This window comes from Aythya fuligula, chromosome 2 (genome assembly GCF_009819795.1).
Source record: "Aythya fuligula isolate bAytFul2 chromosome 2, bAytFul2.pri, whole genome shotgun sequence".
In the NCBI taxonomy this organism is placed as follows: domain Eukaryota; kingdom Metazoa; phylum Chordata; class Aves; order Anseriformes; family Anatidae; genus Aythya; species Aythya fuligula.
In genome coordinates, this window is record NC_045560.1 from 158,527,050 (window position 1) to 158,551,572 (window position 24,523).

The window sequence follows — 24,523 nt, forward strand, 5'->3', positions numbered from 1 at the left end:
TAATATATATTAAAAAGCCCAGGACCACACGCCAGGCTGCAGATTTACTGCCTGTCACCAGCGGAGGTTTAACGTCTTGATTTCACGCTGGTATTCTTCATTAGGTTTTTATTACCGGGCTTCGCTCGTTTCTGTCGCCGCCGTCGCGCTCAGGTGGGAATCGGAGGGGTTTTCATTCAGAAAGGGCTTCAAGCAGAGCTGTGAAACAGCCACTGATCTGGCTGATGGCACAGGAGGCAGCAAGGATGAGGGCGGCTGGGCAAAATACCCAGCCACAGCCTCACCGTGTGGGTGCTGGGGTGATGTGGTGGGGATGGAGAGGGAAAAAAGCACCTGGAGATGAGCAAAGTCACCTCCTGCGGTCCACGCTGAGCTCTGCTCGCTTGTCCCTGTGTCTTTGGTCCCATCCGAGTGCCTGGCATCCTCTTCAGATTCTCCCCAAAGGGACTTTTTTTAGGAATTGGAGCAGAACGAGACATTTGAAGGGGGGAGTTTTTGAGTTAGCGATGCCCGGTGAGCCCGAGGGACCGGGCTGGTTTTTACGCGCGCCTAGGAAACGAGATGGGATTAGTTCCCAAATCAAAGCTCAGCCAAAAAAAAGCTCAAACTGACAATTTGGTATCGAGATCGGGATCTGTCCACGTCACACGTGGTCACAGAAAGCAGGCAACGTCCCCAAAAGCAGCCCCAGCTGCCTCATGTCACGGACCAGCAAGCAGCAGCCCTGGTCCCAGAGATGTCCCAGAGATGTCCCGGAGGCCAGACGTCCCCCAAATGGCACGGGGAAGGGAAAACTGTGAATGTGAGAGCCCAGGCTGTATATTTGGGGCTATTTCCATGTCCTCGCTGCTCCGACCTTGTCGATGAGAACTTCCTCGCAGCCAGACAGAAGCTGGATGGTTTTGTCAACTGGGTTTGGCATCACCGACCCCAAATGCTACAAAACCCAGTAAGCTGCAGAGAGACTTGGTTGCTTAACGTGAAAATTTTAGCATTGTGGCAGAAAATATTTCCTTGAAAGCACAGGAAGGGACCTCTTGAGGTCCCACCAACCTTCTGCTTGAAGCACGAGCACCACCGACACGAAATCAGGGCAGCTGCAGCTCCATTTACCCAAACCCAAAACACCTCCGAGGGCTGAGACTCCACAGCTTCTCGAGATGACCCCAAAGGAACCACCTCTTCCCATCCTCCTTGCACCGAGGTGCCCCAAAATGGGTATACCAGTACACCAGAGCGCCACGAAGAGGATTAAGGCCGTTCCTACAGCTGCTGGCCACCTTCCCCTTAACGCTGCCCTGTGCAAGTTTATTTTAATTGTTTATAAATAATAACAACAAACGCTTTGGGCTCTTGCAGCATCCAACGCAGCCCCAGGCCCTTTTCAGCAGAGCTCCGAAGGAACGCCGGGCTTCCTGGAAGACAGGGTCAGGTGCACACTATATTAAGAGCCTGGAGGACACCAGGACGTCGGTGTTTATAGGTTTCCTCGGCTCGGTTTCGGGGTGCTGTGCTGAACCAGGACCCGGAGTCCTTGGCAAACGCGAAGCCCGTCTTTCTAGAAAGAGACAGATGGCGACGTGCAGCCATTCAGGAGGAGGTCGTCTCTTCTTACAACGAGGAATATTCGGAGCTAAGCACGAAGCCCGCAGCTTGCCAAGCTTGGAAACTCAACTGTAACAACCCCGATCATCCTTTCTAATCCGCATTTTGCTTCTCCGGGTATCCCCCTACCCAGTTTTGGGTAGGGCAGAGGGAGCAGGGACATGCTCCCTCCCCAAGGTGGTCTCCTCTGCACAAAACTCACCACGCCAAAGCCCCGAGGTTTTATTTCAAGCCCGTTAAAAGGGCAAAAACGTTTTAGGAGCTGGCAAACGTCTTCACGCCTCGATGTTTTCTCCTCACCCTCTCCAAAGCACGGCATTAAGAAAACAATCCCACCGGCAAGAAACGATGTCACCGACGAGCCCCGCGGTTCCGCTTCTGGAGGATTTATGCCTCGATTCTCCACGAGCCGAATTTGGCTTTGAGGTCGAGCCCTAGCTCTGCAATTTGAAGAAGCGTCGTGAATTTGTCAGCTTAACAGAACGTGAAGGCCGCAATTCCTGCAGCATTTCACCAAATTCCCCCCCTCGCTTCCCCACGGACCTACAGACCCCGCAGCCGACCCGTGCCACCTCGTTACTCCAGCCCCTACAAGGTGTTTTTCTTGCCAAAAGCAAACACTGTGATTAAAAATATACACGCTACGGAGCAGAAGGGTAAAAGTCGAAGCCCAGACGACTTCACCGGGGCCACAATTTCACCGTTTATTTAAAAAATTTATCAACTTACTTCCTCCAGTCACACGCGTCTATCTCCCCGGCGCGTGGGCCGTTTCGTCTCCATTTGCAAACGTTTTATAGCCTCTTAAATAACTCCTCCGCTTCCTTAAAGCCTCTCCATCCTGCAAACGCTCGTGATGGAGGCTTGCCCTGGACGTCGGGAGCCTCTTGCTCCGAAGGCGACGCCGTGAGCGAGACCCCCTGAGCCCCAACGCTGGGGAGATAAAATGAAAGCACGGCCACATCGTGAAAAAAATACAGCTGCCATGCTGAAAGTAAACACCAGAGTCCATTAAGACGGGAGAGAACCGAACTTTTCCTTTTAAACATTGATTATTCGGGAATAATTAATTAGCAGAGCTGTAACAATACATAAACTTGCCAGCCTCTGACTCTTCTGATAATTTATGCGAGATTCCAGTATCGCTGCGGTTGCCTTTTCCGCTGCCTAATTCAGCATTTTCTTTTTTTCCTTATGAAAGCAAGACTCCAGATTTAACTGCTCTAATGCCCTTTTACAGTGTTTGGGCGTAGTAAAAACCTAACAGCCACTCCAGCACGCCAGCAGGGAAATGATGGATCGCGGGAGCTCGCCGAAGGGGAGCACCGTAAAACGCCCCGGTTAACGTGGAGAGAGTCGAGTAAATCTTAAAAACACCCCCCTGTACATACCACGGGAAGTGGCACCTCTGATGAACTCGTTTCACCCTCTCAAATCCCCTTTTTTTTTGATTTTTCCCGGTGATAGCAGCTACTTTCACACAAAGCACCTGATAACCACGCAAAAGCCATCGCCGCTTGATTACGCTCACCCATCACGGGCTACGTCCAGCCAAGAAAAAAAAAAAAACAAAAAAACAACATTTGGGTGAGGTTTCTTCAAAAGATGAGAGTCGATCTCTTTCAAGAAGGTGTATGGGAAGCATATGAAGCTGTTTGGGGTTTCTGGGACTCGTCCTTTTCACCCCAAAAAAGCTCAGAGCGGAGGGTTCAAGGAGATGAAGCGCAGCACCTCCAACAAAGGAGGGCAGGAGCACCACGGCGAGCCACTGCCCTGGCTCCTCGAGCTGTTTTTTTTTCATTCTCAGCACGGTTCCCGAGCCAGATTTCCCCTTACAAACCCATAAAACGAGGCTGCTGCTCTACTGGGGCCAGGAGCCGTGAGTCACGCACCTTGCGAGCCCTTTTCCTTTTCCACGAGCTGCCCCAGGCTGCAAACTGAGGGGGCAAACACACATTTAGTGGCTTGGTTTTACTGCAAAGCCCTCCCAAGACACATTTCTGGGAGGTTTTTTCGAGGCTGAAGGGCAAACGTGCTTGCCCACGCTCACTGCCTGGGCGCTCTCCGTGGGACGAGCTGTCCCAGGAGGTTTCCCCGTGCACAGAATTGCACAAAATACCCCAGCAAGGGGTTTTACAGAGGGTTTAACACCCCACACTAAGGCTCCACGTCTGCTCTCCTACCCTTTTCCCCACCAGAGAGCTCCCGAGGGCGGGCTTTTGGGGGTGAACAAGGTGTAGGATCGGTTTTGGGGGCAGAGCTGGACCTCCAGTTCACCGCCCGTGCTCCCACCCCCAGCAAGCAGCAAAAACTGCACACGTCTGGATTATACGGAGGCGTGCGAGAGGATGAAACCTTCCTCACGCTCAACCTTCCCGTGGGCAACAGCAAAACTCCCGCTGACAACCGAAGGAGCCGCGTTTCACCATCCCTCAGCCCGAAGCAGAAACCCGAAACGGCGAAAACTGCAGCGGCAGCACGGCTTTGTGGGGCTCCCGAGATGCTGTCAGGTCCACTCCTGCAGCTGTTCCGTAGATCTGGGGGGGGTGTTACTCGTTTCTACGTGCTTTGTAGAGCGCACAAAGCCCAGCCCGAGCGAGCAGGAGGGTCCCCGAGCGCACGGCTTCCACCCCGGCTCAGCAGCGGTAACGGGGGAATCGCCGCGCGAAGCCCCCCGAGTTGTTGCAGGGGAAAGAAAATCAGCTGGAAAAGGTTTGCAAAATAAAAAAATAAATAAAAATGTATTTGTAAACGGGGATTTGGAGAAGAACGGGAAGCAGAAAGCAGAACAGAGAAACCCAGGCAGGTTTCGCAGGGAGCCGAGCGTTGGCTGGGGTGGGATTTGGGGAGCTCCGGCAGGATGCGCTGATGGGCAGCGGCTCGCAGCCAGGGAAGCATCTGCAACTTCAAGGGTGACCCTGCTGGGGATGCTTCCCGTCACTCTGCACATCAGCTGCGAGGAAAAAGCCAGGGGAGGAAGCAAAAAAGGAGAGATTTGTCAAGCTTCAGGTTACGGATCCCTTCCCATTTCGATCAAGCGCCTTAAACGCCCGCTGTTCTGGTGGCCTGGATGCATTTTAAGCACGCAAGGAAAGACAATCGAGGGGGTGAAAGGCAGCAGCACTGAGATTCAGCACGAGCCTGAGCAGCAGGTCGAGCTGGACGGGTTGAAAACCGTTTTAAAACCACCTCGAGGTGGTTTGTAGGGTCTCAGATGCATTCCTTCGGAGCAAGGCTGAAAAAAATCTACCTGCAAACCTCCCCGTAAAAATCATCACCCTTTTTTTTTTTTTTACAACTTTGTAGGTTTGCAATTTGTTTCCAAATGACAACTGCAAGCCTCGCTGTAGAAATAGGGGCGAGTTCCAGCGCTAAGACCTCTTGGCTCCGTTTTCTTCTCCTTTTTCCTTCCCCTGGATAAAGACGAAAGCGGAGGGCGCGATCGTCGCCGCGCACCGCGCCGTCCCTGCAAGGTCTGAAATCACAGCAAGGGCCCCCCACGGACCTGCAAATATCAAGGGTCAGGGGCAATGAAAGGCTGTCGTACATCCCCCAAGCCAAATATTTCTTCCTGTTAGCGCAGGAATATACGGCTCCCCCGAGAGCCACCTGCTAGAAAAGAGGATTTCAGGAGCCGGCGCCGCACGCGGGTAAGGGAGATTCCCTGAAAGAGGGGGGCACGGGCAACGAGAGAGGGTTTTCGGCATCAAATCGGGCACGAGGCTGAGTTGCGAGGAAAAAAGGAGACAGAAGGGACGTGGAAAATGAGAATAATTCAATGCAACTCGACGTGAAGAGTGGATTGGGTTTCTATCATCGCCTGCTGTTCCCCAAACCCTCATCACTGCCCCAAAATTTCACTCGTGGCAGGGGTCCGCTCGCAGGTCTGGCACAAACCCGTGCCCGACAGCCCCCCCAAGCACCTTCAGCTCTGATCCCTGCCACGTTTTGAGACGGATGCTCCCCGGATTGCAGCCCCTGCTTTGCCTGGCCCCAAATCCTGACGCCAGAGCGCTCGCACGGAGCTTTTGGGAACGGGCACCGACGCGGTGACACCTCCTCGGGTAGCAGCAGCGACTTCCCTCGCTCCAAGGGAGCCGATATTTTTAAAAGAGGGCTCCGAAAACAGAATCCCCTTCTCCTCTGCCTGCCTGCGGCTGGGGACGGAGTCACCTGGAAATGCCAAGGGAAGGCAGAAACCCGAAACCCCCGCTGACGAGCACGGACGCAACCGGTGCCGGCGGGGAGCCAACTATGTGAACTTTTCCCCGAGGGCTGAGAAGGGGCCGGGCAGCCACATTTCCCCCCCTCTCCTCCCAAGGACGAGGCAGGGAAAGCAAAAAAGGAGAGCTGATTTATGGGCAAGGTCAAGCTCGGCACGGCAGCGGGGCCGGTAATGATGTTATCGCCGCCGGGGTCCAGCAGCAAAACCCCTCAGAGGGATCGGATAAATTGGGGAGGGTCTGCTCGAAGGCCAGATTGGTGATGGGGAATAAAAGATGTGCAAAAGCTGAGGGGTCTGGGGCGTTGTGTGCGATGAGGGCTTCCTTTGAGGGCGCAAATCACCTCCTTTTACCTCGTCCTAATCGATGTGAGAGAGGAGTTGCAGCAGCTTCACGCGGCACCCCGCAGGCAGAAGCGGCGCTCGGTGCAATTCCCTGAAGGGAAAACGGCCAGAAAACGAGGGCACGGCCAGAAAATAAAGAAAAAAAAAATACAGTGCCCAAGCTGGAACCTCCCCCGTTAGAAATATTTACTCGTGTGAATAAGAAACGGGAGACCTCAAACTCCAGCCCCTGAGATTTTCGAGGCTGCCAAAGGGATGCGCAGGCAGCCAGCGCCAATAAAATTAACAGCAGCTGAGCATTCGGATGCCGGAGATGCCTCGATCCTCGCCGTTTTACGCCCCCGTTTACTCCCTTGTGCTCGCCCGGGCACGAGGAACGCCAAGCGGCCCGCTCCCGTGACGCACGGCTCGTGGTTTTGGGGCAAAACAGGGAAAAAAAAAAAAAAAAGGGAGGATTTGGGGGATTTTGGGGGATTTGGGGGAAGGTGGATGGAATGAGGGGGGGTTTGATCCCGTTGGGCACGTTTGCAGGCGCTGGTGGTGGCAACAGGGGATGGGGAGGAGGCTGCTAACTCCAACCTCGGTCTGGTGCACACAAAAAAAGGCAAAGAAAAGCAGGAAAGAGAGATTTTGGAGGATTTTGGAAGGGGGAAGGGTGCGAACCAGCCCCCTGGCAGCGCACGGGGTGGCTGCCACAAAGGATGCGCTCGCAGCTGGATCCTGAAAAGAAAGAGGAGGTCGTGAGGTTTAACTCCGGAGGCTCAGCAGCAAAATAAGTTTAAGTCACCGAATAAAAAGCCACCAGGGGGGTAGAAAGGGCTGCCAGCTTGCCAGGACCCTAAAAAGCCGGGCTCGGAGGCGTGCCCCGTTCATTCCAGGGGAAGAAATGAATGGCCGAGGGTGTTTCGGGGGCTCCTCTCCCCTCCTGGCTGTACCCAGCGCGGTGAATTCACCCCAAAATCAAACCTACAAGGTTTTCCAGCTGCCTGCTTCCACGCTGAGCTGGTGCTAAAGTTATTTAAGAAAGGGAATTGGGGAAGAAAAGGGACACGAGGGACACGAGGAACGGCCTCCCCCTGCCTCCAGCCGGCCACGACCACACCAAAAACCCCGGGCACAGGGCTGAGAAGTCCTGCCCGCGAGGGGACATCACAGATTGGGGGGAAATTAAGAAAAAAAAAAGGCCCCGGGGGGGGAAATTTAAAAAAAAAAAGGCACCGGGGAGCCTCTCCCCGGCATCTCCGCAATATTCTGCAATCCCCCCGGGCCGGGCGGGCAGCCCGCGCGCGCCGCTGCTGAACGCTGCACTTTTGGATTCAATTAAAGCCATTATCTGGTGTGCCAAATAAATTGTGTACAGCACACAGCCCCGCAGCCTCTTACACCTCCGGGCTCGTTATTTTTCCCCCCCGTTTCCCTCCCTGTTTATGCGCTCCTCAAATTAAATTGCTGATAATATGCGCCGAAATAAAAAACGAGCGCACCTTGTCCGCAGAAAATTGATTCTCTTTTTTTTTTTTCCCTCTTCTTTTTTTCTTTTTTTTCTTTTTTTTTTTTATTCCTCTCCCCCCCCACCCCGAACCGGGCGATTGCCAGGTTTTATATACTCGGTGCCTGGCGATCATTAGTAATTCAATTTTCTTTTTATTAGCCCCCTTATCTGCTGAGCAATATAGTGGCAGAGCTGACCTCTTTCGCACGGGTAAATGTTTAAAATCTTTTCCCTGATTAATTTTGCCAGTTAAGGAAAAGAGGAGAAATGGCCCGGCTCTTAGCCATCACAATGAATAAAGCTTAATGTTGATTGTGATGGAATTTCTAATGCCAGGGAAATTGATTGAACGCAGCAATTACACTGCAATAGTAACTCAAGGGAAATGGGATAGTTTTCTCCTGGCCATAGCCTTTTGGTTATTTAAAACAATCCAATTTGCAAGGATAATTATATATTAGTGTTTTATCTGCCACTTGAAATGAACATGGGAGTTTTGATACTGGCCCGGCATTAGCAGGTTATTGCTGCAAATTACTTGATATCTGCTTTCTTTCACATCAAGACGAAATTAGGCCATCAATAACCAGAAAAAGGTGGGCCGGGGAAAAATGCGAGGGGCACGAGTGCCCTCTGCAGGGCTGTGGCGAAGGGAAGGAGGTGCGGGAGGCTCCCCAAAATCCCCAAATCCCCAAATCACCCCGCTTTTTTGGCGGCTGTCTCCGCTCACGTGCGCACGCTCCCGCTGGGGACACGCAGGGAAAGGGCACGGCACGGCTCTCCTGCCCCTTCACACCCCGACAGCTGCCACGTTTCTGCCTAAAATAATGTTAAAACGAAGCAATTAGCTTTAATTTCTCCTGGAGAAGAGGCGAGAGAGGTGTCACGGCGAGCATCCGAGCTCGGTGAACCCTACCAGGGCAGGGGAGGCGCAAGGAGGGCAGGCGTGGGCTTTGGCAGGGGTAAGGAAAGGAAAAAAAACTGCGAGTTTTCACCCAAAAAATAGCTGAAAAGGAAACTTCATCCTGCGAGATATCAGCTACACCACCCCCATCGCTCTCGGGTAGGTTGTTGGTAAAAAAATTAAGGGGGATTTCCCTGCTGGCACAGGGCTCAAAGTACACAAACAGCAGGCACAGCCCTCTGCCACCACACCTAGATTAGTGAGATGTCACCTAAAAGCCACTATTTGCCCTTAAAATTGCTCAGGAAGAGCTCGAGCCGCTACTTTTTGGGGAAAAACCCCAAAAAAATCACAAATCCGTTCAGCAAAATCCTGCTGCAGGCTGCCCGGGCAAACGGGGATGCAGGAAGCGGGGCTGTCCCCACGCACGCTTCAATTTTTTGGGGTTGGACGCCAAAAAGAGGGTTGGGGGAACCAAAAAGGGGGTTGGGGGAACCAAAAAGAGGGTTGGGGGAACCAAAATCGGTGGAAACTTCACCCAGCAGGGGAACGCGAAGCTCAGGCTGCAAAATCAGTTCCAAATAGGATAGGTCATGAAAAAAAAATGTGTATTTACAGAGAGCTGGATACGTTTGAGGAGTAAAACAGAAATCGGCGAGTTCTGTTCGCTTTGCAGGGAAATATTGGCTGCGTTATCTCCGTGCCACACGGGGGCAACGAGGATCTGAGTAAAGAGAGGAGCAACCTCGCAATTTTCCCCTTCTCGTGCCAGATCCCTGCTTCGGATCCGAGCTGTCTGCTCCTTACCAGGGAGAAATGAGAGAGCCTGACCTGGCAATTCTGGAGAGGAACGGATTTCGGAAGGATGATGCTCGGGCAGGAGGCTGAAATACGCCGCTTCCTTCAATAAGAACCGAAGAAGTTAAATGGGAAGGGAAAAAAAAAGGAATTCTGATATTAAAGGCTCTGCCCAGATCCGTCTGGGATGCCCTGGGATCCACCCAGGTCTGAAAAGGGAACTGGAAATTGGGGTTACTCCTCGGGAAAGGCAAGGGCAACGCCTCTGCTCACACCCTGGGCACGTCCCGCAGAGTTTGTGCCACAGATCCCCAAATTAAAGGACCCCTGTGAAGCCAGAACACACTCACCGCTCATTATACGTAATTGCTCGTTAAAGGGCATCAAACGAAGCAGCTCGGGTGCTGCCCACGAGTTTTATCGGGGGATAAAATCATGAAATGCTGCCCCCAAAATCCCCCGGCACTGGCCAGCACCCAAAAACACCACGAAGCTCACATCTTTGGGTAAAAATACACGAAACTTAGCACGTGGAGGGCCAGAGATAATTCACCAGCCACAGAAACTCAAGAGCTCCTCCGGAGGACCACGTTCAGCCCCGCGAAGAGAAAAAAGGAGCAGAAATAACCTTATTTCTCCTCCCTGGAGGGGTGAAAGGCAACAGGGCCCCTCCGCAGCTCCGTGGGGAAGGTTTGAGCCCCACTCACCGGTCCATGTCCCAGCCCAAATCGGGGTTGATCTACGAGGGTTTCGTTCCTCGCCGTTGCAGAAGGCAAGAAAGAAATGTTGAAGCTTTTCCGTGCTTATGGTGAAGAAAGAAATGAGAATTATTTTGGTTCACCTTCAGCAGGTGCTGCGGGTTGTGAGGATGAAGGGCCCTGCAGAGCTGTTACAGCAGGGATTTGGCTTCCCCACTAGGAACCAAGACCCCAAAAAGCACAGACCCAAGCTGGAAAGTACCAGAAGTCACCAACACCCCTCCAAACTCTCCTGGATGAAGCTTTGTGCCACGCTCTGTCAGCATCTCTCACGAATAGCTCGATAATTTGACCCGCTTTGGGGCAGGGGACCGAGCTAACTGCTCTCCCCGAGCCACTCCCAGCCCCGTTTTCCAGATTTCTGCTTTCCCTACGCTTCTTTCTTGATATTCCTCTGCTCTGAGCGAAGGATCACGGCCGGATTTCTGTCCTCTCTACACATTTCCAGGCCTACGTGACCTAAGACACGAAGCTTTTCGCCGCGGGACGATTTCCTTCCAGTGAAGAACGGGATTTCGACGCGCCCCCAAAACACGCGGGGTTTTTGGCAGCTGATTTTGCTCCATTTTGTACGTTTTTAACTTCTGTGCAGCTTCGTTTCAGCTGGACAAACGCTTCTAATGACAGATAAAAGGGAAAAATGCTTTGCTAAGTGTCAGGCAAGCTTCGAGGAGAGCTCGGAGCCTTCCCAGGGCAGCGCCGCGACCTCCTGTGCCATACAGAGGGCTGAGCACACTCTGCTCGCCATAAACCCGGGCGAAAGCAGGGTGCTACAGAGAAGAGATCAGATTTAACCCGGCACGGGATCACCACAACACTTTACATCCCCCTAAACACCAATATCTCAATTTTCTGGTACGTAAAATGCTCTCACCGGGCTGGAGAGAGGTCCCCGGTGTGGGGTTTGTGAGGTCTGAGTCCCCAGTTAACCCCACAACCAGCGGTGGATATCCCGTGGGAGGCTCAAAAGCTGTTCCTCACCCCACACACCATCACCCCACAAGGAATTAAAGCCCTCCGGGACCCTACAACGCCATCCCAGATGGAGCCACCACCTTTTGGGGTCGGAAGAGGGAGCACAGAGCCCCGTGGTGGGTCTCCGACCGCACGCGTTGCCTCCAAGCACTGCACGAATAATTCCAGCACTGGATTTAGGTTCAACCCTCGCCCCTCTCCAGACACCAGGGGGGTTGCTGACAACCCTAAACGGGGCAAAACTCGACCCTAAAATCAAACAGCTCCTCAAATGCTGGGCCATCAGCTCATCTGCGCAGTTATATGGACGCCCGATTGTCCCCACAGGTCACCTCCAGGCAGCAGACCCCAAATTCCCCCCCAGGCACCAGCCCCCAAATTCTCCCCAAAACATCCTTGCCATCCCTCCTCAACCACGCAAACCGCGAGAACCCTCTTTTTCTTCTTTTTTTCCCCCAAAAAAGCCTTCCTTTTTCCGAACCACAAGCCCCCGTCCTCGTTTCCCTGATCCACCAAAACGCGGCCACCCCTTAGCACGGAGCTACTGGAGCGAGAAAGAAATTAATTACACGCACAAACATGGTGAGCGAAGCCCAGAGCAGGAAAAAAAATAAGTTTCTTCCTAAAAAATGAGGTCAAAAAGCTTCATTTTGGGGCAGATCACAGCCACATCGTAGCCCGAGCGGCTCTGTGTGCTCAAGTGATGCTCGTCGGCCACGCCAACGAGCACAAAACGTGTTTCAAGGCATATTTTAGGGGAAAATGGATCGCAGGGGTGTGAGGTGACATCTCTGTGATCACCTCGCCAGGGAACAGAGGCAGAAACCCCCCCGAAACCTTTTTATGTGCTCGGATCTGCGGCCCCGAGAAGCCGACGCCTGCTTTGAGAGGGGCCCCGGCCCCAAACCACCCGCTGAGAAGCGTTTGGGACTCGCTATTCCTCCAGAAATTGTGATTTTAACCCTTTTAAATATAAAAACCCTTTAAAAAAAAACCCTTTTAAATATAAAAACGACCCCTGGAGGCGCCGCACCGAGACACGGCTGCGTCAGAAGGGTGTGGAGCTGCTGGGGGAATATTTTATGATGTGCTCAGGCTTCTCCCCACCCGAAAAGAGAGAAATCGGCCTCGCAGATGGGATTTCTGCCTCCTGGAGGTGTCAGAGCCTGGTGATTTTTGGGACATCTGGCTTAAAATTTGGTTTTACCGCAGCCCAAACTCTTCCCGGTGCCTGCTCGGGGGACGGAGAGCACCAACTTCGCCTCCTGGAGGACCCAAAGCCTCTCGGGGAAGCGTTTCTGCAGCACGAGGTGAGCCCCGAGGTGATTTTTCCTACCTTCCCTGCTGGAAAGCTGGCTCCTGGCGGCCGGCAGCCTGCAGAGCCTGTGTTTGGTGAGCTGCAGCAGCCCCTTGGGCGAGCAGCGTTTGGGCAGCGCCGCTTTCCCCCGCAGGTTTCGCTTCTTGGCTTGGAAGGGGCTCCTCAGGGGGGCGGGAGGCGTGGGGCTGCTCTTCTTATCCGCCGGGGAGCTGCCAGGGGGGAAAAAAAGCAGTTAGAGGAGGGTGAAAAGCAAAGAGAAACTCCCTCAATCCCTTCACCTGGAGTTAAAAGGAGCGATTCTCCAAGATTTATGGCCGGGACGCGTTTCTTTCGGGTGTCTCCAGGTCAGATCCCACCCCGGTTTTCTCCCTGGAGCTTTGCACGACGTTTTACAGGCATAAATAAATTTAAAAAAAAATGGGATATAAAGCACTTTTTCGCCCGGTGCAACGAGGTTCTGAAAGGCAATCAGCAATTCCCATCCCCCTGAACTTTGGTGGATCGGGGAGGAACCTCCTCAGCGCAAAATCTTGGGAGAAAGGGGATGGGAGATGAGATAAAACCCAGCTCTGGTCAAAAAGCCGAATTCTGGGTGATGCAGACTGCTAAAACCACCACAATTTGAGGTCTTGCAACCCTAAAAAGCAAGAATGAAGCCCCAGGACCCGGAAAACTGGACGCATCCTGCGGTATCCGACAACCCTCGGTGTCATTTCACCTGCGGGGACGCCCCCAGCTCTCCGTTAGCCACCACCGAGGAGATGCCTGGCCCCAAAACCATCAAAAGCTGCACCTAAAACCCGAAAACGTGAAGGAAAACCTCCGGAGGGACGGCTTTCCCAAGCAGCCCGGCCGCTCACCCTTTCCTCCGGATGATTTTCGTCCTGCTCTTCACTTTGTAGCCGGAGGGAACGGCGTCGCCGAAGGGTTTCGTCCCCCCGAAACCCAAGGAAAGGGTTTGGGGGAAGGAGGAAGGCGAAGGCTTCTCCTCCTCCTCCTCCTCCTCCTCGCACCGCCAGCGAAACGCCGACCTGGAGGTGGAAGGAGAGGGCTGCAGGGCGGCCGCTTTCCACTTGTATTTGCTGGGAGAAACGCCCGCTTTGGGCGGCGATTTCTTCGCTTTGCTCCCCGAATCGCTTTTCGGCGCCGCCGTTTTCGCCCCGCCGGCGATTTTCCGAGCTCCTTCGGGGCCCCGAGGGCTCGCCCACCTCTTCACCGCCCTCCAGCACCTCCCGGGGTTCGCCACCCAGGTGTAGTTGCTCCTCCGAAATTTGGAGGCTTTCCCAGACACCGTTGGCATCATCGCCGCCGCCCTTTGGACCCCAGGAGCTTTGTGCAGCGCCGAAAATCTCCCTTTCACCCCCAGGGCTCTGGAGGACGCCCCCACGACCCCAAGAAGCTCCCGGCGAGCGTCCCCACCCCGCTCAAATCCCGTTTGTCCCGAATTTTCCACCTCCGGCTTGCACCACACCAAGTGGCGAGCCTGCTGGCAGCCCGGCGGGGGCCGAGGGAGCTGCGGTTGCGTTTTGGGGGCGACGGCGTTCTCGCAAGGCGCCCTGGAGGTTTCGGCTCCCTCGGCGCTCAGCCGCACGCTGTGGGGTCGCCGCGACAGGGCCGCGTAGGACGAGCTGACCACGCGGTGAGAGGAGCTGAAGGAGACGGAGAGAGAAGGTTTTCGTCCTTCTTTTTGGGGCGGGTAAGGAGGGGCGGAGGATTGGAGCCCGCTTTGATCCTCGCCCGGAGCCGTCGGTTCCGTTTTCAGGCCGGAGGAAGGAGCTGAAAAAGTTTGGGGAACAAAAACTTCAGGGCCGAAACCTTCGGGGCCAAAACCTTCAGGGCCAAAACCTTCAAAAGCTTCGGGGTCCAAATCTTTAGGGCCGAAAGCTTCAGCACCAAAACCTTTAGGGCTGAAAGATTCGAAACCTTCAGCATCCAAATCTTTAGGGCCAAAACCTTCAGTGCCAAAACCTTTGAAACCTTCGGCACCAAAATCTTCAGCCCCAAAACCTTCAGCATCAAAATCTTTAGGACCAAAACCTTCAAAAGCTTCAGCATCAAAATCTTCTTTAGGGCCAAAATCTTTAGGGCCAAAAGCTTCAGCATCAAAATTTTTAGGGCCAAAACCTTCGAGACCTTCAGCATCAAAATCTTCTTTAGGGCCAAAATCTTTAGGGCCAAAACCCTCAAGACCTTCAGCCCCAAAACCTTTAGGGCCAAAACCTTCCAAACCTTCAGCCCCAAACCCTTCCAAACCTTCGGCCCCAAAATCTTTAGAGCCAAAACCTTCCAAACCTTCGGCCCCAAAACCTTTAGGACCGAAACCTTCCAAACCTTCGGCCCCAAAACCTTTAGGACCGAAACTTTCAGCCCTGAATCCTTCGGCCCCCAAAACCAGGCCGCTCCTCTGGGTCACCTGGATCCCCACCACGATATTCCCGTCCCTAGTGAGGTCCACGTGTCTCTCCGGCGACCCCGCGGGGATCGGGGCCGCCCGGTTCTCCTGCTTGATCCCAAAAGCCCTGGAGGGCGGCGGGTTGACGAGGGAATACTTCTTCCTCCAGGAACGACCCTGTTGGAAATCCCGGGGGGGGTAACGTCCCGAAAACGCCCCCCTCCTGCTATAGGGGGGGTTCTGCTGCTGCCTGGGGTTGCTCCAGCTCGGCCTCGGCGCGGCCCCATGGGTGCTCCTGTGGCTGTCGATGAGACCTGGGGGGGGGAAAAAAAAAACTTTTTTACCATCCAGCCCCGTTTTGGGGTTTTTTTTGGGCCCCGAAGCATGCAGGAGGCTCCCAGGTGAGTCACTGGGCCCTAATGAGCAGCTGGGGGTAATTAAGATGGGTGATTAACGCGCCAGGGAAGCCAGGGGTTGGCCCGTCCCCACCCCCAGCACCCTTGGGTGCCCGAGCCCTCCCCTCTGGAGGGTCTCGGAGCTCCCCTAAAGCCCCCCGGGACCCTACAGAGCCCCCCTAAAAAAAACTGGGTCCCCCTCACTGAGCCTTCCTCTTCAAGAGCCTTCCTCTTCCTCCTCACCCCCTCTTCCTCCTCCACCTGACCCCCCTCCCTCCTCTTCTTCCTCCCCCTCATTTTTCCCCAGCCCCCTCCCCTTCTTCTTCCTCTTCCCTTCCCCTCCTCCTCTCTTCCTCACCCCTCTTCCTCCCTTCCCACCTCCTCTTCCTCACCCCCTCCCCCTCCTCTCCTTCCTCCCCTTTCCCCTCTTCATCCTCACTCCCCCTCCCCTCTTCTTCCTCCCTCACTCCTCCTCTTTATCACCCCCTCTTCTTCTCCCCCTCTTCCTCACCCCCTTCCCATCCCTTCCTCCCCCCTCCCCTCTTCTTCTTCTCCTCTTCTTCTTCCTCCCTTCTCCTCTTCTTCGTCCCTCCCTTCCTCCTCCTCACCCCCTCCCTCACCCCTCTTCCCCCCTCCCCCTCTTCTTCTTCCTCCTCTTCCTCACCCCCTTCCCTCTTCTCCTCTTCTTCCTCCCTCCTCCTCTTCCTCCCCTCTTCCTCAACCCCCTCCTCCTCCCTCCCTCCCTCCTCCTCTTCCTCACCCCTTCCTCCCCCCTCCTTCCTCTTCCTCACCCCCTCCCCTCTTCTCCTCCTCCTTTTCTTCCTCCCTCCTCCTCTTCCTCCCCCCTCCCTCCTCTTCCTCCCCCCTCCTCAACCCCCCCTCCTCCTCACCCCCTCCCTCAGTCCCTCTCCCTCCTCTTCTTCCTCACCCCCCTCCCCTCTTCTCCTCCTCCTTCTCTTCCTCACCCCTTCCTCCCCCCTCCCTCCTCTTCCTCACCCCCCTCCCCTCTCCTCCTCACCCCCTCCTCCTCTTCCTCCCTCCCTCCCTTCCTCCTCTTCTTCCTCACCCCCCTCCCCTCTTCTTCTCCTCCTCCTCACCCCTTCCTCCCCCCTCCCTCTTCTTCCCCTTCCTCACCCCCCTCCCCTCTTCTCCTCTTCCTCACCCCCTTCCCTCTCCTCCTCACTCCCCCTCCCCTCTTCTTCTTCTCCTCTTCCGCCTTCCTCTTCCTCCCCCCTCCCTCCTCACCCCCTCCTCTTCTTCCTCACCCCTTCCTCCTCTCCCTCCCTCCTCCTCCTCCTCCTCTTCCTCCCCCCTTCCTCTCCCTCTCCCCCCCGCACCCTGCAGCCTGCGGATCTCCCTGCGCAGCCTCTCGCTCTCCTCCATCCCCGCCGCTCGCCCCCGCCGCCGCTGACGTCATCGCCGCGCGCCGCCCGTTTAGCCCCGCTCACGTGACCGCGCGCGCGCGCTCACGTGACGCGGCCCGCACCGCGCGCGCGCGCGCGCGCCCGCCGTTGCCTAGCAACGGGGGCCGGGCCCCGCGGCCTGGTGCGCGCCGCCGGAGCCTGAGGAGGGCCCCGGGGGTTTGGGTTCCCCTCATAGGTGGCCTCGGTCACCCGGCCTCTGACAGCTGGCCCCTGGGCTCAGTTAACTGTTATATGGCCTCTGTCAGGTGTTATATGGCTTCTGGTACATGGCAACTGTCCCCTGGCCTCTGTCACTTGGCCTCTGTCACTTGTCCCCTGGCCTCAGTTAACTGTCACCTGGCCTCAGTTAACTGTTACATGGCCTCTGTCACTTGGCCTCTGTTACCCAGCCTCAGTCAACTGTCCCCTGGCCTCAGTTACCTGTTACATGGCCTCTGTCAGGTGTTACATGGCTTCTGTTACATGGCAACTGTCCCCTGGTCTCTGTCACTTGGCCTTTGTTACCTGCCATCAGTCAACTGTCACTTGGCCTCTATCAACTGTCACCTGGCCTCAGTCCCCTGCCCTCTGTCAGCTGTTCCTAGCCTCAGTTAACTGTTACGTGGCCTCTGTCAGGTTTTACATGGCTTCTGGTACATGGCAACTGTTCCCTGGCCTCAGTTAACTGTCACCTGGTCTCTGTCACCTGGCCTCTATCAACTGTCACCTGGACTCTGTTACTTGGCCTCTATCAACTGTCACTTGGCCTCTATGACCCAGCCTCAGTCAACTGTCACCTGGCCTCTGTTACTTGGCCTCTATTAACTGTCACCTGGCCTCAGTCCCCTGGCCTCTGTCAACTGTCCCCTGGCCTCAGTTAAATGTCACCTGGCCTCTGTCAAGTGTCACCTGGCCTCTGTTACCCAGCCTCAGTCAACTGTCACCTGGCCTCTGTCAATTGGCGTCTGTTACTTGGCCTCTATCAACTGTTCCTTGGCCACCTGGCGTCTCTCACCTGGCCTCTGGTACTTGGCTTCTATCAATTCTTCCTTGGCCACTGGCATCTGGCCTCTGTCAGTTGTCACCTGGCCTCTGTCACTTGGCCTCTATCAACTGTTACCAGGCCTCTGTTTCTTGGCCTCAGTCAACTGTCACTTGGCCTCTGTTATTTGGCCTCTATTAACTGTCACCTGGCCTCTGTCACTTGGCCTTTGTTACCTGGCCTCTATCAACTGTCACTTGGCCTCTGTTACCCAGTCTCAGTCAACTGTCACCTGGCCACTGTCACCTGGCCTCAGCCAACTGTCCCCTGGCCTCTGTCAAGTGTGACATGGCTTCTGGTACATGGCCTCAGTCCCCTGGCCTCTGTCACCTGGCCTCAGTCAGTTGTCACCTGGCCTCTGTCACTTGGCCTTTGTTACCTGCCATCAGTCAGCTGTCACCTGGCCTCTGTTACTTGGTGTCTGTTACTTGGCCTCTATCAACTGTCACTTGGTCACTGTCACTTGGCCTCTGTCACTTGGCCTCTGTTACAGAATCACAAAATCACAGAATTTCTAGGTTGGAAGAGCCCTCCAAGATCACCCAGTCCAACCCCTGACCTAACCCTAACCAGTCCTCCACTAAACCACATCACTGAGCTCTACATCTAAATGTCTTGTAAAGACCTCCAGGGTTGGTGACTCAACCAGGGCAGCCCATCCCAGTGCCTCACAACCCTTTCCGTGAAGAAGTTTTTCCTAATATCCAACCTAAACCTCCCTTGGCACAACTTTAGCCCATTGCCTCTCATCCTGTCACATGGGGGAATAGACCAACCCTCACCTCACTACGGCGAGTTACCTGACCCTGTCACCTGCCCCAGCTGGCTCCATCCCATCTCTTGTCCCACCAGCTCCCCTTGTCCCTCTCCCAACCCTTCCATGATCCCAGCTCCCCCAACCCCACCTAAGTCCGGAGACCTGGACATAGTGGAAAGTCCAACGGAGGGCCACCAAGAATCTCTCTCCTGTGAGGAGAGGTTGGGAGAGCCGGGCCTGATCGGGTTGGAGAAGAGGGGCTGGTCCATATCCATCAATATTTGAGAGGAGATGCTGAGAGGACAGAGCCGGGCTCTGCTCCACCGGTGCCAGTGCCAGCTGCTCTGGGTGTCCCTGCTCCAGCAAGGGGGGTTGAACCAGATGGCCTCCAGAGGTCCCCCTCAACCATTTTGTGGTTTTGGGATCTGCTTTTCCCTGTGCCCCAGCCCCATCACGACCAGGTCTCCCACCCTAACGTGGCACAAGGAGGAGGATCTGCTCATGACGGACTCCGTCTCATAATCATCTCCCTTAACTTCACACATCAGCCCCTTATTTCTCATATGTAGGTCCTAATTGTTGAAAACGCTTTGCAGGAGAGATATTCCCAAAGCTGAGCTGCAGCAGTGGTGCTAAGTGGGGTAACCCACAGCTGTTTTAGCCTCCTGCAAGAACGGGCAAGTTGGGTCCCTCATTTGAAGTCTTTGTTGTGTGCTGGATGTAGCAGTAGGGTTTCGGCAACAGCACGGGTGAAATAGCTGCACAGTCAGGGTAATTATGAGACATGCAGCTGAACAAGGGAATTTGCACCTTCGGATTAAATGAGAGAAGAGGGTGAGTGGCTCTGCGAGTCTCGTTTTGTAACACGTTTCCTCAGCAGCTTTCAGGGCAGTTCCTGTTGCCCCATTACTCAATTCCTGTCAGAAACAAATCCAGGAGCAGGAGGCAGTTTTCTTAGGTCTGGTACCACTTTCTGTCTCTCTAAAAGTATTTTTTATGAGCTGAACTGTCCCCCTGAGCTCACTTCCCATCCTGAAAGTCAGATGGCCCCATGTTAACTGCATAAACCAGAAGTATCCACAAAGTATAACCATAAAATTGAGAGCACAAGCACAGAAGAACATTATTTGTACGGACGTTATCCTTAAGGAGCTTGTTTTCTGAATAATCTCCTTCTTTCCTAAGGGAACCAAACCCGTAATAACGTTAAACAAAGCTGGAACAATAGCTCAAGTCTGCAAAGGAGATAAAAAGCCATCCTAAAATTATTTCTGAAACAATTTGGGGAAAAAAAAAATAAATAAATAAAATAAAAAAGCTGAGCCAAGTCGTTGTAGCAGCACACTATTTCCTTCTAAACACTCCCATGATAGGAACTTTATAAAAGCAACCGATCATCAGCCTCGGATGGCTGCAAACAGAAGCTGTCTCCTGGGACAACTCCCTTCCCATCGCAGTTCGGGAACTCTGCCTGTCCCAGCTCTGATCAAATAACGTCCCCGGGACAAGCCCATGATCCGCCTGCCTGGAAAGGTGGCTTTAGTAAATTATTTACAGCGTGCTGAGTGGCTTTTTAAAGATATTCGGCGGAAAAATATGGGGAAGAGCCAGCCCGGAGGAATATACCACTTGGTGCAGATGGTAGCAGAGGCTTCAAAACGTGAAGCAGGCGAGGAGCCTGGCCCCTGTTAGCCTCCCTTGAAGCCTTCCAACTGGAAAAAAAAATATATAATTAAAAAAATAAACCACACAGCCTCCGTTTACACAGTCCTGCATAGGTGGGACGGGGACAGGGATCGGGGGTGGCGGCCTCAGATCAGCTTCGATCGATTCGCAAGCCTCACCCAGAGTTTCGTAACTGCTCCGAACTGGTAGAAATTGGCACTCGTGCCAAAAGAAGCCTCCTCCGCTCCCAGCTGCTCGCTCCCTCCCTCGTGCTGGCACACGGATTGGAGCGGCTTTGCATACACGAGCTAGAACGGGCTGCTCCGAATTAAAATTCATTCAGCACACGCAGGGGGAAAAGCGGATTTTTCACAGAGGGAAGCCAGGCACCCACCACTCCCACAACACCCAGCCTTGGGAAAGAGTGAGCTAAAAGCAGGGAGGGGGGGGGGAGCTGCCCTGTTTTGCTGGTCGAAACACCAAAATACATCGCTAGAAAAAGCAAGCTACGGGGCAAGGCAGTGCTGGGGGGTCTCAGGCTCCTCGCGGAGCTGCTTAAAATAAATCTTTTTTGTTTTTTTTTTGTGTTTTTTTTTTTTCTTTTCAGAGCATTGCGAGGAAGGATTACGCATTCAGCCACCTCGCCGCTCGCTGCCTGTTCCGAGCAGCACGTCTGAAACCTGCAGGAATTCGCGGGGCTCGTCCTTTGTTTCTTTTGGTTTGTGACTTGTATGAGACTTGTTTTGTCTAATTTAATTAAAAAAAAAAAAAAAAAAAACACAGTAAAATGCGAGTGCAAGGTTTTGGCGCTGCACTAGCAGGGTGTCTGCGTGTGAGAAAACGCCCGAGGGATGGTGGCACGTTTAAGGGATATTAAATTGCCTCGTTCAGCCCAGGATCAACGTGGTGCTCATCCCTCTAATGGCCTTAAACATCACCAGAACTGCGGCTCCAGCGACAGGCGTGCTGTAGGCCCCGACGAAGCTGCTCACACGTTCAAAACCGTGGCCTCAGCAGCTTGTTTTTCGTCTGGAGTCTCTCGGTGGCTTGCCGTGAACTTGCTGAGACAAGCTGAAGCCCTAAACCTCGTGGAGCCCTGCACCAGCAGATTGCAGGGACCTGATGACAAGGGTGAGTGGGAGGCAGCGGCGTTTCTGCTCCCACAAGACACTTCCCAAAGGGACGGGGGTCTCCTAGGATCCCCAGATCTTCCAGCTTTGTCTAAAATACCCAGCGGTGCTCAGAATTCATTAGCAGAAGCATCCTTCATAGGACAGAAGAGTAATTAGTCCGTGGGGACACCTGCGGGTCTCGGCTGGGGCACTGCACCAAGCCCCGAGGGAGAAAAGTTAATGAACATGTAGGAAAATTGGTGGGCATCCAGAAGGATGCGGGAAATCAAAGTGGCAAAGGTTTAGAAAGTAATGGTTGATGAAGAAAAAATGAAAGCTTTTTGTGTAGTGTTATTGAAAAGAAAAGAGGAAAGGGGAAGGGGAAGGGGAAGGGGAAGGGGAAGGGGAAGGGGAAGGGGAAGAGAAAAAGGAAAAAAGGAAAAGGAAGAGGAAAAGAAAAAGAACAAGAAAAAGAACAAGAAAAAGAAAAAGAAAAAGAAAAAGAAAAAGAAAAAGAAAAAGAAAAAGAAAAAGAAAAAGAAAAAGAAAAAGAAAAAGAAAAAGAAAAAGAGAAGGATAAAAATAAATTTAAAAAAAAAAAGGAAAAGGAAAAGAGATAAAAGAAAGGAAATAATATTAGAAATAGATAGCTGATCAGATGTGCTTGGTGTTCACTAGTAGTAGGGATTTGCTTCATTTATGGCAAAGGAGACTCAGGTTACATCTCTGGCAAAACTTTCCAACTTCCCAGAGAAGAAATAATTCAGGCGGATGGGAAGGTTTAAGGTCAGTGTGTTCCTGGGAAGGTCGATTTGTGCCAAACCTGCCAGGGGCTCAAATTAAGGTGTTCTCCTCAGCTTGTTCTCAGCCCTCTGTTTCTACTGTCTTGTTGGCTCCGTGGTGTCCTGTGTTTGTTGTTCCAACGCCGGTGGTTGCATCCTGCATCTTTCTGCTGAAACATCACCAAGTGTGTCGAGTTCCCTCCTGTGCCAGCAGCAGCACTTGTTCAGGCATGGCATGGATTTACGGGATGTGATCTGATTGCAGAGCAACTCCTCCTTCTCCTTCTCCTTCTCCTTCTCCTTCTCCTTCTCCTTCTCCTTCTCCTCCTCCTCCTCCTTCTCTTTATTTCTCCTTCTCCTTCTCCTTCTCCTTCTCCTTCTCCTTCTCCTTCTCCTTCTCCTTCTCCTTCTCCTTCTCCTTCTCCTTCTCCTTCTCCTTATTTCTCCTTCTCCTTCTCCTTATTTCTCCTTCTCCTTATTTCTCCTCCTTTTCCTTCTCCTCCTCCTCCTCCTCCTCCTTCTCCTTTTCCTTCTCCTCCTCCTCCTCCTCCTCCTTCTCCTTCTCTTTCTCCTCCTCCTTCTCCTTCTCTTTCTCCTCCTCCTCCTCCTCCTCCTTTTCCTTCTCCTCCTCCTCCTCCTCCTCCTCCTCCTTCTCCTTCTCCTTCTCCTTCTCCTTCTCCTTCTCCTTCTCCTTCTCCTTCTCCTTCTCCTTCGCCTTCTCCTTCTCCTTCGCCTTCGCCTTCTCCTTCGCCTTCTCCTCTCCTTCCTGCTCCTTCTCCTGCTTCTCCCTTCTCTTTTCTTTTTCTTTCTGCTTTAGTTTTCAGCTTGATCTGGCCTCTGATGGGATTCACCATGTACCCTCAGGAGTGTAAGCAATGGGATAAAGGTCCATGGGAGGAGAGTAGCATGGGGAGCTCTTTTCTAGGCAGCACCATGGACCTGAATTGCTCTAACCCAAACACAAAACCACACCGTTTCAGGACATCTCGGGGTGGCCCATCACAAGCTGAAAGCCTCTTTATTAGACAGAAGGCTCAAATCCACGCTCCAGCTGCTGAGAAATCTCCACCTCAGCTTTCTCGTGGCTGTCCAGGTACCCGTTTCCCCAAAACGAGTTGCTCAGGTGGCTGGTGGGAGCTGTGGGGGCTCCTTGGAGGAAGATGGAGCATCCGAATTCACCGTGGAAGAAGACCAGGAGCTGATGCAGAGCTTCAGGAGGAGGTGCGACACGGGCCAAGCAGCAGGCAGGGGAGATAATTTTAGCAGCAGCAGCAGCTCGCTGGCCAGACTTAAGCAATGAAAAGGCAAAAAAAAATAAAAATAAAAAATAAAAAAAGAAGGGGAAAAGAACGGACCACGGAGAGGATTGTAGGACATGTTCATGGTCCTGGTAGCATCGTTGTAGAAGACAGAGGTGAAAACTGCCTTGCAGTGTCGTGTATCAGGCTGTATTGGAGAAATAAGTTCAGACTGGAAGAAGTGTAAGGAATGAGATTGGGAACGGAGAGCCTTTTGCTGGAAATGCCCAAAACAGCCGAGTTTTCTTAGCCTCGCACTCGAAGCGAAGACGTGGCTGCTCTCTCAGCGGTGTCCAAGGCAGAAGGGCAAATACCAAGGGAAAAGGAGGAGCTATTTTCTATTTTAACTCTTGGAGAAAAAGAAAAAAAAAAAGAATAATAATAAAAAAAAAACTGCCTCCCAAGGGCAAGCAAACTCCAGAATCTCATTTTTGCTGATAACAGCTCAGGAGCGCGGGCTCTGGGGAAGGACGCGTCTCCTGGGTTCGATGGAAACCGGAGAGGAAAATGTCAGTAAGAGGAGAAGAAACTGCTGCGTGGTCCTAAAGGAAAAGCCACCTGCATTTATCCAGTGGGCAACAGTTTTTTGCTACGATGCCTCTTTTTTTTTTTTTTGCCCTCTTTCTCGCCTGCAGTCTCGCCGCCGGCGTGTGAGCTGCACGCAGACCCCAATGAATGGGGGAATTGCCTGGAAATGGCAAACATAAACCCCCAAATAATTGGGGAAGGGCAGAAATCGGATGAATAATCCGTGCACTTCTTCGCTGCTGTTCCTAGAATTATTTTCCGGGATATTTAACGTTTTCTCTCCACTTTCACCTGCTGAAGTATGCTTTGAACTTGCACGGGGATGGCAGGGACTGAACATCCCCAGCTACTGCCGCTGGCTCTCCTGCCCTGTGAGGCCAGAGACGTCCCCGCAGGACGTCCCCTTGTCCCCTGGGTCCCCTCTGCTGCCACCTCGGAGCCTCCCCACCCTCACTGTGCCCACCACCGACAACGTTTTTTGGGCTGGAGCCAGAGCTCTCGCAACACCGGCTGCACGAGCAGTTGCAACACTCCCGCTGTGCAAACCTACTTGGAAAGCAACTTGAGGACATTTCGGGATGTTTGGGGGGTTTGTTTTGACCTGTCTCATCTCCTCCCAGGGGTTTGGGACTCCGCAGGTAGCTTTACCTCCAGGAAGGGACATGGGTGAGCGGCTGAGGCTCACGTCTAGCAGTGATTCTCCAACCCAGAAAGCTGCAGAAGAAGCTAAAC

At 53.4% G+C, this 24,523-nt stretch overlaps 1 protein-coding gene across 9 annotated transcripts in view; it reads right to left on the bottom strand.

Moving 5' to 3' along the window:
- Window positions 1-16,593, bottom strand: part of ZC3H3 (zinc finger CCCH-type containing 3) — a 120,696-nt gene extending 104,103 nt beyond the window's left edge. Inside the window, exons 1-4 of one of the 9 annotated variants that reach the window (XM_032182927.1) lie at window positions 16,542-16,593; window positions 14,671-15,123; window positions 13,278-14,622; window positions 12,436-12,626 (exon numbers count right to left, since the gene is read on the bottom strand). In XM_032182927.1, the coding sequence (XP_032038818.1) occupies window positions 12,436-12,626; window positions 13,278-14,622; window positions 14,671-15,123; window positions 16,542-16,587 (2,035 nt within the window). In that variant the 5' untranslated portion in view covers window positions 16,588-16,593. Of the gene's footprint in view, window positions 1-12,435; window positions 12,627-13,277; window positions 15,124-16,541 lie in introns of all 9 variants that reach the window. The other 8 variants (XM_032182933.1, XM_032182930.1, XM_032182932.1 and 5 more) reach the window with 8 other exon arrangements.
- Window positions 16,594-24,523: the final 7,930 nt, after the last annotated feature.